Source organism: Gossypium arboreum, chromosome 8, assembly GCF_025698485.1.
Source record: "Gossypium arboreum isolate Shixiya-1 chromosome 8, ASM2569848v2, whole genome shotgun sequence".
NCBI classification, from domain to species: domain Eukaryota; kingdom Viridiplantae; phylum Streptophyta; class Magnoliopsida; order Malvales; family Malvaceae; genus Gossypium; species Gossypium arboreum.
In genome coordinates this window covers 141,924,196-141,938,734 of record NC_069077.1, presented here as the reverse complement: position 1 = coordinate 141,938,734, position 14,539 = coordinate 141,924,196, and the positions used below count along the sequence as shown (strand labels likewise).

Here is a 14,539-nt window from a genome sequence, read left to right as displayed (position 1 = left end):
CAGACGACAAGATGAAGCAGACATGAAACATCTCAATGAGGCATCCCATTGGCGCAATCTAAATATAGCATACAATATCAATAAGGCTAAGTACTTAGTAGCTCGTCTGATCTCTGCAATCAGAGCAAGGTTCAATCTTACAAATTCTAAACCCATCAAAGATTAAAATCTGCAGTACTTCCCAACAGATTTGTTGACGAGTTACCATTTTCTTCCTATTCTAGTTTGACAATGATATACTGACGCAATCACTCTCATTCTTTTCGGCAATTGGATGGACACAAGCATTCATTCTTGAGAAAAATTTATTTTTAAGCAAAGTTTGAATCTTTAATGGACCAAGATAAGGACAAATAGAAGGCCTTGTACAGACATATCTTGGAAATTAAGGCCCATGGCCGGCATCCTTGGTGTCTATACAATGACCAAACTTTCCATTTAGGAAAAAAATTATGAATACAATGAGGGCATTTTAGTATTTTTGGTTTTCATTTGTTTCTGTCTAAAGTGACGAGCTTTTTGAACCATCGATGTAGTTTATCCTCAGAAACAATGGTTCAGTTCCACGCATTCAGCTCCCACCACAACTATTACAACCCAATTTCAAAGTTTTGCTGCCAAAAGTTCTAATTTTTATGATTATCAGACACACTACAGAATTGGGATTAATTCATGAATACGCATGGATTGTTTCGTTCTTTAACACCAGAGACTCTTCTTTTTTTCCCTCACTTTTCTTCTAGATCATTCTTCATTCTTCAAAAGCAAGCAAATTTGTCAATACCCAGTTTTAGATATTGCCAAGGTGGTGGCTTTGGCTTTAGTCCAAGACCATTTGCACCAGTTCTTTTCAGGTATTATAAAAAAAGAAACAGTCGTACCCTTTTGAGAGCGAGCTGGAGAGAGTCTCCTTATGAAGTTTTGGGTGTCTCTCCTTCTGCAACTTCGGATGAAATCAAAAGGGCTTATAGGAAACTTGCTTTGAAGTATCATCCTGATGTCAACAAAGAGGTCATTTCTGTTAAAAACACATTAAAGTTCCCATTTTCCTGTATTTTTGGCTTATATATTTTTGTTAATTTCAGCAAATAGAACAAAGGCCTATCACCACATAGTTATTGCATATTGAACAAATTGGATTTTGTTTTATGTGCTGGTTAGTAAATGGTTTTTGTAATTTCTTGCTTTGCAACAATTTCCCATGTTATAGTCAGCAAGTTCTCATATTATATGCCATGTTCTATTGTTCAACAATCTTGTTAGTGTAGGTTTTCAGGTTTTAAACATAAAACAATGGCTGTCCAGGAACTAGAAAATCCTTTGCTTTGAGAAGATATTGGCTTTGTCAAATTAGCGAATCATATAATTAAGACTTCATAACCGATTGAAAGCAATGTTTATTATATAATAGTTTCGAGGCTGTTGTTTGTGCATCTTCAGTGTTCCTTCATAGTTGGATTGCATTTAAGCCTGCTTCCTTTCTGCATTTGCTTTTCGAAGCCTTTTTACTTTGGTTTTATGTTTACGGCTTTGGTGTACTGAGCGAATTCTGGTATACAGGCAAATGCACAAGAGAAATTTATGAGGATTAAGCATGCATATAATACATTACTAAACTCTGAATCTCGGAGAAGATACAACCCTGGAAACCGAACATCTGATTTTTCATACTCAGGAACTCAACAAAGCCAAAGCCCGAATACCCAAGAGGAAGAATTCTATGGATTTGGTAACAACCTAAGCAAATTAATTACTTTTAGTCCTAAAGGATTTATATTCTTATGGTGCTTGTCCAATGTATACGCCTTTGAAGTGTTCGCATTTCATTTTTATTTTTTAGCTAAAAGATCACCATTTCAATATGTTCTCGCTGTATGGAAGATGTTTGTGGCCCATGCCGTGCATTGTGTCGGATATTGTAGTGGCACATCTCATACTTTCAACCGTTTTAACCTATCTTTTTATGACCATCTAACTACCAATGAAAGGATACTTAAAATTTATATGTTTTATTATATTTATAGGAGTTAGGTTTATTTTTGTTATTCTTATACTTAAACGCTTCGTGCTGCAGGTAATTTTTTGAGGGATGTTCAAATTACGCTAGGTAGATTTGTACTCTCTGTTGAGATTGTGAGAAGGATAAGATAAAATTGCATCATTTTCTAAATCTTGTCTAACATCTGTTTTATCTTTTCCCTACAAGTGTCGAGTAATACCCCATTTCTCGATATCACTCATATTTTGATTTGTGTTGCAGAGGACTTCTTTAGAGACCTTCAAGAAGAATTTCAGAATTGGGAAGCAAGTGCATCTTCGCAAGAAAAGCCGAAAAGCTTGTGGGAGGAATTAGCGGTATGATGCCATTGTTTTTAGCAGTTCCAGCATATATTAAGAGCTTAATCACACTGATTCGACCTTTAGTTCATAATAAAGAATAGCTTTGATTAACTAGTTTGATTTCGCCCTTGGCAGGCTATCGGAGAGGAATTTGTTGAATTTCTGGAGAAAGAGCTCAACATATCTGATGATGAATTCGAAGAAAACAACAGAAACGACTTCAGTAATTCTGAGAAAACAGGAAGCAGTTTTCGAAATGAAGCTAACAAGGGTAGCAGCATCGAGGAGAACATTGATGAAATAGAAGCTACTCTTGCTAAATTGAAAAAGGAGCTAGGGTTATAACAAAGGAAATGCAGCTTTTATATGGCCTTGACAAAAAGTCGAGCTGTTTTGTGAGCTTACCATGCTGGAAAGTGAATTGCAATAACATTTCCGAAGTTCACATGCAAAAGAAACATCTATGTACGATTTAGAAGCTCCAGGAAAGGGGAAGGTACTTCCATACCTACTTTTTCAGAATTGTATAAAAAGGCTTTTTCTCTGACTTTTACTTGTTAATTCCTTTTTTTCAACCATTTCCATTTCTTGATAAACTGGTAGCATATAGCAGCATAGTGATTGACCATTGTATGCCATGGTTTGTTCCTAGCCACAATTTAGTAGTGTGATTATTTGTAATCCAAAAACAAAATACGTATTCTTATTGATTGATAATCTAAAAAGCAAATTAAACCATTGATACTGCTTGATTTCCCTTTCATATTGTATCTCTATATGCTTTCGAGATCCATAATTCTAACTGCTTGGTGATCGACAAGCTGTTTTTACAAAATCTTTTGATATGTTTTACTCGAAAGAATGCTGGGATACTTGTCTTTATTTTAGCTCTAACACCTGCTTAGTGAACCCATAATGGCGGGACTTTATCAACTCTCGGTTCAACAGTGAAAATCGGGCTCAGTTCCAGGCTGTTGAGGCAACTTTGCTCAGAAAGTTCGATTTCATGGTTATAAGGAGTTGAACACCATCTAAAACTTGAAGGAACGATATTAAAACTAGGACTTTAATTTGTTATATTGCTTTTAAGTTGTTTCCGTGGTTCTACAATGGCTGCTGATACTTTCCTGGCTGTGATTTATGTGGTCATTGCTGAAGATCCTGACCACTTCATTTATAATAATGGCTTCCATGATCCTTATTTGCACCTTTATGGACTAACCAGTATCCACTCCAATGGTCTATTGCAGCTCACCAACACTTGAAAACTAGCAGTTCCTCATGCATTTTATCCATCTCCAATACACCCCAAATTCATCTCGATCTTGTTCGTAGTGGCCATGGCAAAGCCTTTGTCATCTCTCCATCTGTAGATTTCAGCCATGCTAATGCAAAGCCAATATGTAGGACTCTTTAATACCACAAACAATGGAAATTCTACAGATAAAAGGAATAATACAAGCTTGTAGCTCATCAATGTACATCCAAGACAGGCTTGGGTAGATTACACTGATGGAAAAAAACTACTCACTGTAAACTTGGAACCAACCACAAGCATTCCATGAATTCAATTACTTTAATTACTCTTTAGCTTGGGAGAAGCTTCAAATTTGAACATCTGTGTAAAAAAAAAAAAGAACTTAAGGCTGAAGATTTTAAGATTGGCAAAATGATATTCAAATTTTAATCAAATATGCAATTGATAGCACGGGTTACAAATTACAACATCGAACAACAAGACCCAATCTGTTATTTCGACTAAACATTACCAAAGCTCCTCTAATTACAAACCTAAACCCTAAATCATCTAACCGCCAAATCCATACAAAGTCCTGCCCTGCCTCTTCAGTGCATAAACCACATCCATGGCGGTCACCGTCTTTCTCCTAGCGTGTTCGGTGTAGGTGACAGCATCGCGAATGACGTTCTCCAAGAAGATCTTGAGGACTCCACGGGTTTCCTCGTAGATTAAGCCACTGATACGTTTCACTCCTCCCCTACGAGCCAAACGTCGAATTGCCGGCTTCGTGATGCCCTGGATGTTGTCACGGAGGACCTTACGGTGGCGCTTCGCTCCTCCCTTGCCAAGTCCCTTACCTCCCTTTCCCCTTCCCGACATCTTCGATATCGAATGAAAATTAAGAAACTTGAATGATTTGGATAACGAAATTGGAAAACTTGAGGACCGGTACGAAATTGCGAGTTATTTTATAGTGGGAACTGGGCAGCTTTTTGTTGAGATAGTGATCCGTGGGTTGAGCTTGAAGATAAACTACGGCCGTTGATTACTTATAATGAAGGGTTCAAATGAAAAGAAGTATTGGTGCGGATCGGTGACCTGGATTATTACCAGTTACTTAAAGCGCTTTTCCTCTTCCTGTTTGGGTTAGATCCAAGTAGCATCCCAAAACTATCATTCAGATTCTAAATTAGTCCCCATAATTTCAAAACTGTTTTCAATTGAATCCTAAAAGCGTGAATATTGCATCAACCACATCTTTTTCGTTAGTATAGCCATCACTTTTAAGTGTTGAACGCCGGTTTTAATTTAACATAAAGAGTATTTTTAGAACACATAAATCAAATTACAAACATATATGTAGTTATCACATTATTTTCATTCCAGTTAATGGCTAAATTAATACAATGCTATACTTTTACAATAAAATTGATTTTTTTTTTTCAATTTAGAGATTAAATTAAAGATTCCATTCTATTTATCATAATTTATCAAAATCTATTATGATAGTTAAATTAAAGCTTCGTTTTTCACCAAGTTTCCTTTAATGGCATCAGCTTCAAATTCATACTTGTCCAATGTTATTTCTCATCATGTTCACCATCACGGATTCATACAACAAAAGCATCCTTTACCTCTTCGTCACATCCAAATCAAGTCAACCATAGATATCAATCTCCTACGTACAACAAACTCTTTGTTTTGGTCTCAACATTTTGCAGAACCGCAACAACCTTCATGAACTTCTTGCTTCGACATTTAAAAGACTCAGAATCGACATCCCTCTGCTACTTACAACACCGTCATTCAAACAATCATGGGATGCGGACTTGGAACTGCAAACAGGACATATTGTAGTGGATGATATCGTAAAATCATGTATTTACATTCAATGATGGTGGAATCCGAGATCAACCAAGAGACTTTAATGAGTAGAGCTTTGGCGGAATCAAGCTCAGAGATTGAGAGGATTAACAATGGCATGGTCGCCAAGGTAGAGATGAAGAAGGCTGCATGATACGTTTGGAGGAGGTGGAGGTCGGTTTTGAAGCTTCTCGGATGCCATGTTCTCATATCCAAAAATACAAGAATATTGTAGAACTGAAAAGTAGAGATAAACTATGAAAATAGAATGTAAGATATGGGTTGGAATGAATATCATTAAGGTATTAATATTAAAACATAAACTTATATATTTTAGGGATTAAAAAAATATTGGATAAATCAAATGGATAAGTGGTAACCAATTTTATGCTCCTTGTAGAATTGTAATTCCTAGTAAATATGGATTCCTAGCTCTTTATAAATATATATTAATACAAGAATCGAAAATCTCAAAATCGATTGTGATAGTTAAGTTAAAGCTAGCTTTCTCTTCAAGTTTCTTCAATGGCTTCGGCCTCAATTTTGTACCCTTCCGATGTTATTTCCCACCTTGTTCACCACCACGGGTTGATACAACAGAAACGTCCTTTACCTCCTCGTCACATCCAAATCAAATTAATCGTAGACATCAATCTCCTCCGCCATGATCCGATAATAGACAATTACACCAACTGTTTTTCTGTACAACAAACTCTCCGTTTTGGTCTCAACATCTTGCAAAACCGCAACAACCTTCATGAACTTCTTGCTTCGGCATTTACAAGACTCAGAATCAACATGCCCTCTGCTTCTTACAACACCCTCATTCAAGAAATCATGGGATGTGGACTTGGAATTGCAAACAGGACATTTGACAGTGGATGGTATTGTAAAGTCATGTATTTACATTCAACGATTCAAGCATTGTTGGTGGAATCTGAGATCAACCAAGAGACTTTGATGAGTAGAGCTTTGGCGGAATCGAGGTCAGAGTTTGAGAGGATTAACAATGGCATGGTTGCCGCTACCGAATCATCGATCAAGAAGATGATAGAAAAAGTTAAAGTAGAAGCTGGAGATGAAGAAAAGTGCATGATATGTTTGGAAGAAGTGGAGGTCGGATTTGAAGCTTCTCAGATGCCATGTTCTCATGTCTTTCACGATGATTGCATAAAAAAATGGCTGAAGCAAAGTCATTATTGTCCCATTTGCCGATTTGAGATGCCAATTGATTAAGACTAAGATTATAGAAGTTAGTGTTATTGTTTATCCTTCATTTGTAATCTAATGCATGAAGGAATTGGATTTTATTACTCGTCAATGGGTTTAAAAGGTTTAAGTTATTACAGCAACGAGAATATCATCAAATTTGTATCTATCTGTATTACAAAGTTGTTCTCTGAATTGGATCTTAAATAAATAGGTTACTCTTGAGCATATTGGTCATATTCATACTCATGCTCATGCACTCTTCCAATATAACTCCACTTTTTTCTCCCATTATTCTCTAAATACATAATAAATAAAATATAAGTATAAATAAGAAGATAAATAGGGGGAAATATCACAAATGATGGTTAACAGGGGATATTATTATAAAGTAAGATTCTGGCAGTACTGGTGAAAAGCGGGATGGATGTAGGGATTTGGATGACTAGAGCTTTGACAGAAATAACTTGAGAGCTTGAGAGCATTAACAACGACATGGTTGCAGCTAATGAATCATCAATCAAGGAGATGATAGAGTCAAAGTAGAAGCTGGAGAAGAAGACTGCATGATATGTTTGGAGGAACTCAAGGTCGGTTTTGAAGCTTCTCGAATGCCATGTTCTGATGTCTTTCACGGTGATTGCATGGAAAAATGGCTGAAACAAAGTCATTATTGTCCCATTTGTCGATTTGAGATGCCGACTGATTAGTCTGAGATTAAACAACTGTGTTTTTCTTTCAGTCTCTGTTTTAGTAGCCATTGAGATGAAAAATGTTCTGAAACTTGGCCTGCTTTGTTATAGCTCCAGGCCACTTCTGAGAAGTGTTGCAGTATCTTGAATGGCATGGCCATTTTACCTGATTTATCCAAAATACACCCATCTTTTTATCCTTGCCATCTCATCACAGCACTGAAACCAACATATCCTATCCATAGCAAACAACCTGGTTACAAATGAGGTTGTAGTTTTGGGAAAACGAAAAGGCTGCAGATACCGAGTGTGGCCAAAGCACAAAACACTAAAAATTTTAACTTCTTAGACAGTGTGGAGAGCTGAATGGCGAGCTTTAACTTCTTTTCTTGCAATTTCTTTCTTACCAAACATAGTAAGTCATGCTTAATATTCATATAGTGTCTGCTTTCGTTGCTTACAACAATAGTAATGTTGGGGAAATGAGGGGTGCATACCCCCATATGATTGGCCAAAGAAATGTTAAAGCCTTGATTCTTTCAGTCTCTGTTTTGGTAGCCATTGAAATTTTCAACTCACTCAACATCCTCGCTCAAGTTGGAACCTTATTTGCAATGCCACCTTGGGGGAAACTATAAAAACAATTTCTAAAAGAAGAGAGCTAAGATTGACAAAATGACCTTCAAAATTCAATAAAAATATGCAATTGATGATGCGAATTACAAATTATAACAGCGAACAACAAAACCCACCTTGTAACTTTAACTGAGTCCTACAATTCTCCCCTATTTTATAACCTAGAACCTAAATCAACTAACCACCAAATCCATACAAAGTCCTACCCTGCCTCTTCAGTGCATAAACCACATCCATGGCAGTCACCGTCTTTCTCCTGGCGTGTTCGGTGTATGTGACCGCATCGCGAATGACGTTCTCCAAGAAGATCTTGAGAACTCCGCGGGTTTCCTCGTAGATTAAGCCGCTGATACGCTTCACTCCTCCCCTACGGGCAAGGCGTCGAATTGCCGGCTTTGTGATACCCTGGATGTTGTCGCGGAGGACCTTACGGTGGCGCTTAGCTCCTCCCTTGCCAAGACCCTTGCCTCCCTTTCCTCTTCCTGACATCTTCGATATCCAACCAAAATTAAGAGACAAACGATTTGGATGATAAAATCGGAAATTTGAGGAGCGAAACTAAATTGCGAGGTGTTTTATAGCGGGAAACGGAGAGTTTTGTGTTTCGATAGTGATCCGTGGGATCAGCATGAAGATGAATAACAACCGTTGATTATTCATAATGAAGGGTTCAGGTGAAGAGAAGTATTGCCGCGGATCGATGACCTGGATTATTACCAGTTACTTTAAGCCTTTTTTTTGGGTTAAATCGAAGAAGCGTCCCCAAACTATTATTCAGATTCTAAATTAGTTGCCAAATTTTAAATGTGTTTTCAATTGAGTTCTCGAAGTATGAATATTGTATCTGTCATGTCTTTTTTAATTAGCCTAGTCGTTAATTTAAGTGTTAAATATTAGTTTTAATCTGACATAGATTATATTTTTGCCGTCGATTACTCGTAATTCGTAATGGAGGATTCAGACGAAGAGAAGTATCTGCATGGATCAATGATGCAGATTATTAGGAGTTAATTTTAGGGTAACATACAAAAATATCACTTAACTATTAACTTTTTCTATTCAATCACTAATGTTTTTAAAATTAAATATTTTAATCATCAAATTATTTATACATACCATTAAATCAAAATCAAAATTTATATATATATATAATTATTTCAAATCAAAATTTTATGTATATATCAAAATTCAAATGTAAATTTAAGATTTTAAGGATTTTATTTTTAGAAACAAATGAAACACTCAATTCCACTTACCGTTTATGCATAAGTTTTGGCATATATCATTTGTTCTTATGCATTTGTCCGAAATAAAGCTTTAAAAATAACAATTGATAAAAAAAAAAAAAGGATGAAGCGAAAAAAAAAATTAGGATCGGAATTAAATTGTATAATATTATGAGAACTAAAATGTAATTTTAACATTTGGATGGGTAAATTACAATTTTATCGTATATTAACTTTAAAATTTTATAAAATTTAAAGGGTCAAAACATAAATTTACCATTTTAGTGGGGCTCGCCAGCCCCACACCACCACCCTTGGACAAAGGGGCGAGCATTCGATCGAATTAAGAGAAAATTTTTAAATTAATTTTCAAAATAATCACTTTTGTTTGCCTCATGTTACATTTTAGTCACTTATGTTTGAAATGTTACGTTATAGTCATTTACGTTATCGTGTTGTAACATTGTAGTCACTGAGCCGTTAATTGCTATTAACGGTGCGTGGCACGTTAAATCATCATTTCAAAATTAAATTTTAGGTTAAATTCTCAATTGGTCCTATATTTTTTCGTTTTGAGCAATTTAATTTTCTTTCTTTTATTCTTTTAACTTTCCTTTTTTTTTTTCTTTTTTTTTTCATTCTCTTCTGCTTCTCTCTCTGTTTTCCTCCCTTATTCATTTCATTTAATGTAGTTTTTCTATGTTTTCCATTTGTTAAAACTAGTCTACAAGCTTATCTCACTCCAAAAAATTAAATTGTTCAAAAAAATAAAAGTATAGGGACTAGTTTTAGCAAATGAAAAACATAGAAAAATTATGTTAAAAGAAATAGAAAAATGAGAAAAACAGAGGGAGAAACAAAAAAGAATGGAAAATAAAGAAAAAAAAGTGAAAACTAAAAGAACATAAAAGAAAAAAAATTGCTCAAAACGAAAAAATATGGGGATCGATTATATAAATTAACCTAAATTTTTTTATTGAAATGATGATTTAACGTGTAATTAAATCGTTAAGGGCAGTTCAACAACTAAAATATTATAACACAAATAACGTAAGTAACTAAAATGTAACCTAAAATAAATAAACGAATGTGAATATTTTGATAGTTTACCCTTCAAATTAATTAATACTTAACCACGATTAATAGTCTTTTTGTTTTACTTATTTTTTCCTTGCACTTTCCTTCTTACCAAACATAGTAAAACTCATGTTTTTTATCCATAAATTTATAACAGTCCCCGTAATTCCCGGTTCCAAGACAATATTTTACCTTTTCTCGTAACACTAAATTTTCAAGTCTTTCCTTTTTTCTTCAATATCTCTTCAATTCTCCATCTTCATATCGACGTATGTTGGTGAATTGAGAGATACAAGAAGAGAAAATCAAAAGAAGGGATATCGTTTCATTTTTCAAAAAATGGAAAACGGTGGGATCTTACTTGAGAAACAAGTTATCGACATTTACAAAACCAATAAGCCGAAACCGCCCACCACCAGGCTTCAAAAGCATGCCCCGGCACCTCTTCAGCTCAGTCAGATGAAGTCCAACACCACTGTTATCGAAAAAGGGGCAACACCAATCCCATTGCTTACACCGTTGGCTTATTCGCCGTGTCCGTTTTCGGAGACGCGAGAATCCGTGTTTCCGATCGATGATCACATGGAATCTGTGGTACAAGCACCGATGGGGACCGCGATCGGGTGGCAAAATCTTCCAGTCGGATCGGGATACGCAGAACCTTCCACATTGTTCTTTTTGTTTCAAAATAAATTTCTTATTGTCAATGATGCACAGTGATGCTTTTTTTTTGTTCTGCATCTGTACATCATATGATTCAGTATATCTTTGTTTGATGTTTTTCTTCCCCATGATAGCAAGCTTTCTTTGGGTGGTTTGTTGATTCCTGTTCTAAGTACTTTTCTTTTTTGTGTGTGTGTGATCTGTCAGATTTTCGACTGGTTTTAACTTTTGATCCAATTTTCATACCTCGTGCTTTCAGGATGAAGTAAGAAAATTTTTTATATGGCGGAGATTAAGTTAAATATTATTACGAGAGTTAAAATATAATTTCATCTTTAGTTTATATTTTATGATTTTCAAAATAATTAAATTAAAATTTTATTATTTTCGAATTTAACTATAATTTTATCATATATTAACTTAAAATTTTATAAATTTCAGAGGTCGAAAGCTACAATTTTTTATTTTAAGGGGTTAAGGCTCTTGCTTGCCCCTCCATTCACACCTATCTACTTATTCCGCCCAAAACCTAATTTTATTAAGAAATCTTAGTGGTATTGCACCACAAGCAACAACTAACTGAACCCTTACTTGAGTCGAGACGAGGATAGAGGACATTTGTTCAATTCTAGTGAGTGATGGTTAAGGTTATAATTGAGTTGAGCCGAGCTTGATTATGCTCGTTTAACACTTTTAGTACTCAAACTCAAACTCCAACTCGATTAAACTTGTACTCCAACTCAATTAAGCTTATATATATATATTTATATCACAATGAAAAGCTCAATTAAACTCATGAACCGCTTGAATTAAATATTAAAATACTCAAATTTAACTCGATCAATAATTCCAACCTCAGGAAATCAAAATTTAACTTCTTTTGGATCAAATTTGAATAATTTATGAGCAACTATGTTTCTCTTATACTGCTAGTGATGGTTTATGAGATGACTAATTTTATTTTTTAAGAAATTATATATTCCTTAAAAGCTACTGTACAAGAGCCAAATCAGTACAAGTGCCAAATCATAAATACTCGAATATTCCCAATCATGAAATTTCAACATGTGAGCATATGCATCTTATCAACCCTTCCAAAGTTACAACTTGGCTATCAGGAGCAATTATTGATGGAATATAATTATTGAAATTTGATGATATCTGCTATTTTTAATATAATGTCTAAAATTACTCATAATCTCTTCTCGATCCATAAATAGTAGGATAATGCGCTTCAGCGCATTTGAACACACATCCTCCTACATTGATAATAATATCCATACCAACCAAATTAAGATTCAATTAATTGAATCCAAACCATTTAAATTATCTATAGAATATTTAAATCTATTAAAACTTCATATTTATTAAATTAATTTTTTTTTAATTTAAAACGTATAACAATTCAAATTCTTTTATATGCCAAGTAAATTGAATTTGAACATTCCAATTCAGATACTTGTGTTAAAAGTTTCATTCGATTCTATTGTTAAAAACTGATATTTGTATATCATAATGAAGTACAAGTGGCACTGTTTGGTTATTTCGTCATCCACGCCAATTTTTAACAATAAAAATAGATGAAAATTTTAACAAAGAAGACCAGCTTGCTCTTTGATCTAACTTATAAGGGCTAAATAACTATTTTTTAAATAAATGGGGCAAAACGTAATTTAACTCCTTATACAAGGGCCCCCGTGGTACTTTTACTGAAGAATACTTAGAACCTTTGATTTCAATGGAAAAAACTTCTCGTCCTTCTCAATTTCTAACTTGAACAAATTGATCCCTAACGGAGAAATTTAATGTCAATAAATGTGAAAGAGCAACTAATGATGATTAATCACGATGTTAATGTCTTTTATCAATTATACATAATTTTGATCGGTATAACAATAAATTTAACGCTTAATATTTATATATTTTATATATTTGGTCTTGATTCTGAAAAGATCAATAAATTACGTTTCTATAAATATTATAGACTAAATTTATTAAATCGAGAAGAAGTTGAGACAACGTATAAACTTTGAGTTAAAAACAAGAAATTATAATGCAAATACGCAAACTTACAATGGAATGCATTTTTTTTAAAAAGCTTCACGGAGGCTTTTACAGTTTACACAGATTTCCATAAATAAGAAAAAAAAACACCAAAGATTAAAAATTCATCAACAAAATATAATCAAAAACCCAATTGCATACAAGAAAAAAGATTATAAATACCAATTATGATCACATCATTACTAAAGACCAAAAACTATACATACACACACACATATATATATATATATATATAATAGCTGCTTTCAATAGTATATATCAGCCACCACCGTCTCCGCCGCCACCACCTCCATGAGAACTACCACAACCACTTCCTTCCATGGCTGCAGCAGTAGTAGCACCCACCATTACAACAGCCGCCGCCGTCGCCACGGCAGCATCATTGCTGGCTGTGGTAACAGTAGGAGCTCCTTGATAGCTCCCATCATTACCTTCTTCTATGTCTCTCTTTTTCTTCTTCTTTTTTCCACTTCGTTTAGCTTTTGTTTTGTAAGAAGAAGAACTGTCTGAATAATCTTCTTTCTCTGAGCTTGCTGGGATGCAAAAACAAAAGCTTTTTCTGTATTTCATGGCTGCCACCCCCCACCCCAAAAAAAAAAAAAAAATCAGCTGAGTATACGCTTCAGCAAGAATATATATATATATATATATCACAAAAAAACACCTCAGTCATTATTATAATTAACTAGCTTTTGGTTCCTTAATTAATAAGTATTTCCCCTCCACCACCTTTTTCCTATTTTTTTCTTCTCTTTCTAGTCCTGCTAATATATATAGGATTAATTTACTTGACGTCCCCAATTTATAACTCATATTAAAAATTAGTTTAAAAGCTTTAAAATGTTCTAATTGAATCCTTAAAGTATTAGTATGATTTTAATCATGTTTTTCTATCAGTCTACTTGTGAGCTTGACGTTAAATGTGAGGTTGAATTTAAAACACGTACACACATGTGATAATTGTGTGTAAAGATATTCAAAGGTTAGGTTTGGATCAGGTTGACGTATGGTGTCAACATCATGCATAGTTGCCTAAGCTTGACTAGGCTTGAAGTATCGACCTCAATTTTTATTCTAACTCATCCATATTTGTAAATGGTTAACTCAAGCTCATTTAAACTCGTCCATGAGAAAAAAAAAAGAAAAAAAGAAAACATATTATAAACTTGAAAATAAATTGGGTTGGACCGATAAACAGGCCAAATCTCTTTTTATCCAAACTTATTTTTCAGGCTTAATATTTTATCAAAATCCTCCTAAACTTTAGGTAGACCGTCGAGCTTGACTGAGCAATCTAGCCCTTGAGTAGCTCTAATTGTATGAACAAATTAAATTTAATAAGTTGAAAATAATAACCTACCTAAATTTAATGATATTATCTTTTTTGTAACACGCCAAAATTCAAGTTGTTCACGCTTAAAATATACTCATATTTCAAATTTGATTTGTCTATTTTAAATATACTTCATAATAGAACCAAATTGTCATTTAGCACACAAGCTAACGTTAGCATAATGGAAAAAGTTGAA

General features: G+C 34.2%; 3 protein-coding genes across 4 annotated transcripts; 2 read left to right on the top strand and 1 right to left on the bottom strand.

The window, feature by feature from the left end:
* The first annotated feature begins 475 nt into the window (after positions 1-475).
* On the top strand, positions 476-3,078 carry LOC108469624 (uncharacterized). 2 transcript variants are annotated; one of them, XM_017770560.2, is made up of 5 exons: positions 476-1,011; positions 1,561-1,729; positions 2,075-2,107; positions 2,261-2,355; positions 2,476-3,078. In XM_017770560.2, exons 1-5 carry the CDS (start codon positions 673-675, stop codon positions 2,683-2,685), a joined length of 846 nt encoding a protein of 281 aa, XP_017626049.1. In that variant the 5' UTR covers positions 476-672; the 3' UTR covers positions 2,686-3,078. The 2 variants fall into 2 exon arrangements, with proteins under 2 accessions (XP_017626049.1, XP_017626050.1); XM_017770561.2 differs by lacking the exon at positions 2,075-2,107 and having other exon boundaries at positions 477-1,011.
* A 915-nt stretch (positions 3,079-3,993) lies between these two features.
* Positions 3,994-8,563, bottom strand: LOC108468504 (uncharacterized). Its single transcript, XM_053017936.1, has 2 exons — positions 8,163-8,563; positions 3,994-4,545 (listed from the first exon to the last, which is right to left on the bottom strand). Exons 1-2 carry the CDS (start codon positions 8,467-8,469, stop codon positions 4,148-4,150), a joined length of 705 nt encoding a protein of 234 aa, XP_052873896.1. The 5' UTR covers positions 8,470-8,563; the 3' UTR covers positions 3,994-4,147.
* A 1,914-nt stretch (positions 8,564-10,477) lies between these two features.
* On the top strand, positions 10,478-11,121 carry LOC108469493 (uncharacterized). The gene has a single exon (XM_017770373.2). It carries the CDS (start codon positions 10,623-10,625, stop codon positions 11,001-11,003), a length of 381 nt encoding a protein of 126 aa, XP_017625862.1. The 5' UTR covers positions 10,478-10,622; the 3' UTR covers positions 11,004-11,121.
* The last annotated feature ends 3,418 nt before the right edge of the window (positions 11,122-14,539 follow it).

Excerpts from the sequence above, each read along its gene's own strand:
- LOC108469624 (XM_017770560.2), top strand. The coding sequence starts at position 673 with ATGAATACGCATGGATTGTTTCGTTCTTTAACACCAGAGACTCTTCTT. Across the intron at positions 1,012-1,560 it reads ATCCTGATGTCAACAAAGAG|GCAAATGCACAAGAGAAATT; the intron begins GTCATTTCTGTT and ends TCTGGTATACAG. Across the intron at positions 1,730-2,074 it reads GGAAGAATTCTATGGATTTG|GTAATTTTTTGAGGGATGTT; the intron begins GTAACAACCTAA and ends TTCGTGCTGCAG.
- LOC108468504 (XM_053017936.1), bottom strand. The coding sequence starts at position 8,469 with ATGTCAGGAAGAGGAAAGGGAGGCAAGGGTCTTGGCAAGGGAGGAGCT. Across the intron at positions 4,546-8,162 it reads GACTTTGTATGGATTTGGTG|AACTCGCAATTTCGTACCGG; the intron begins GTTAGTTGATTT and ends CCACTATAAAAT.
- LOC108469493 (XM_017770373.2), top strand. The coding sequence starts at position 10,623 with ATGGAAAACGGTGGGATCTTACTTGAGAAACAAGTTATCGACATTTAC.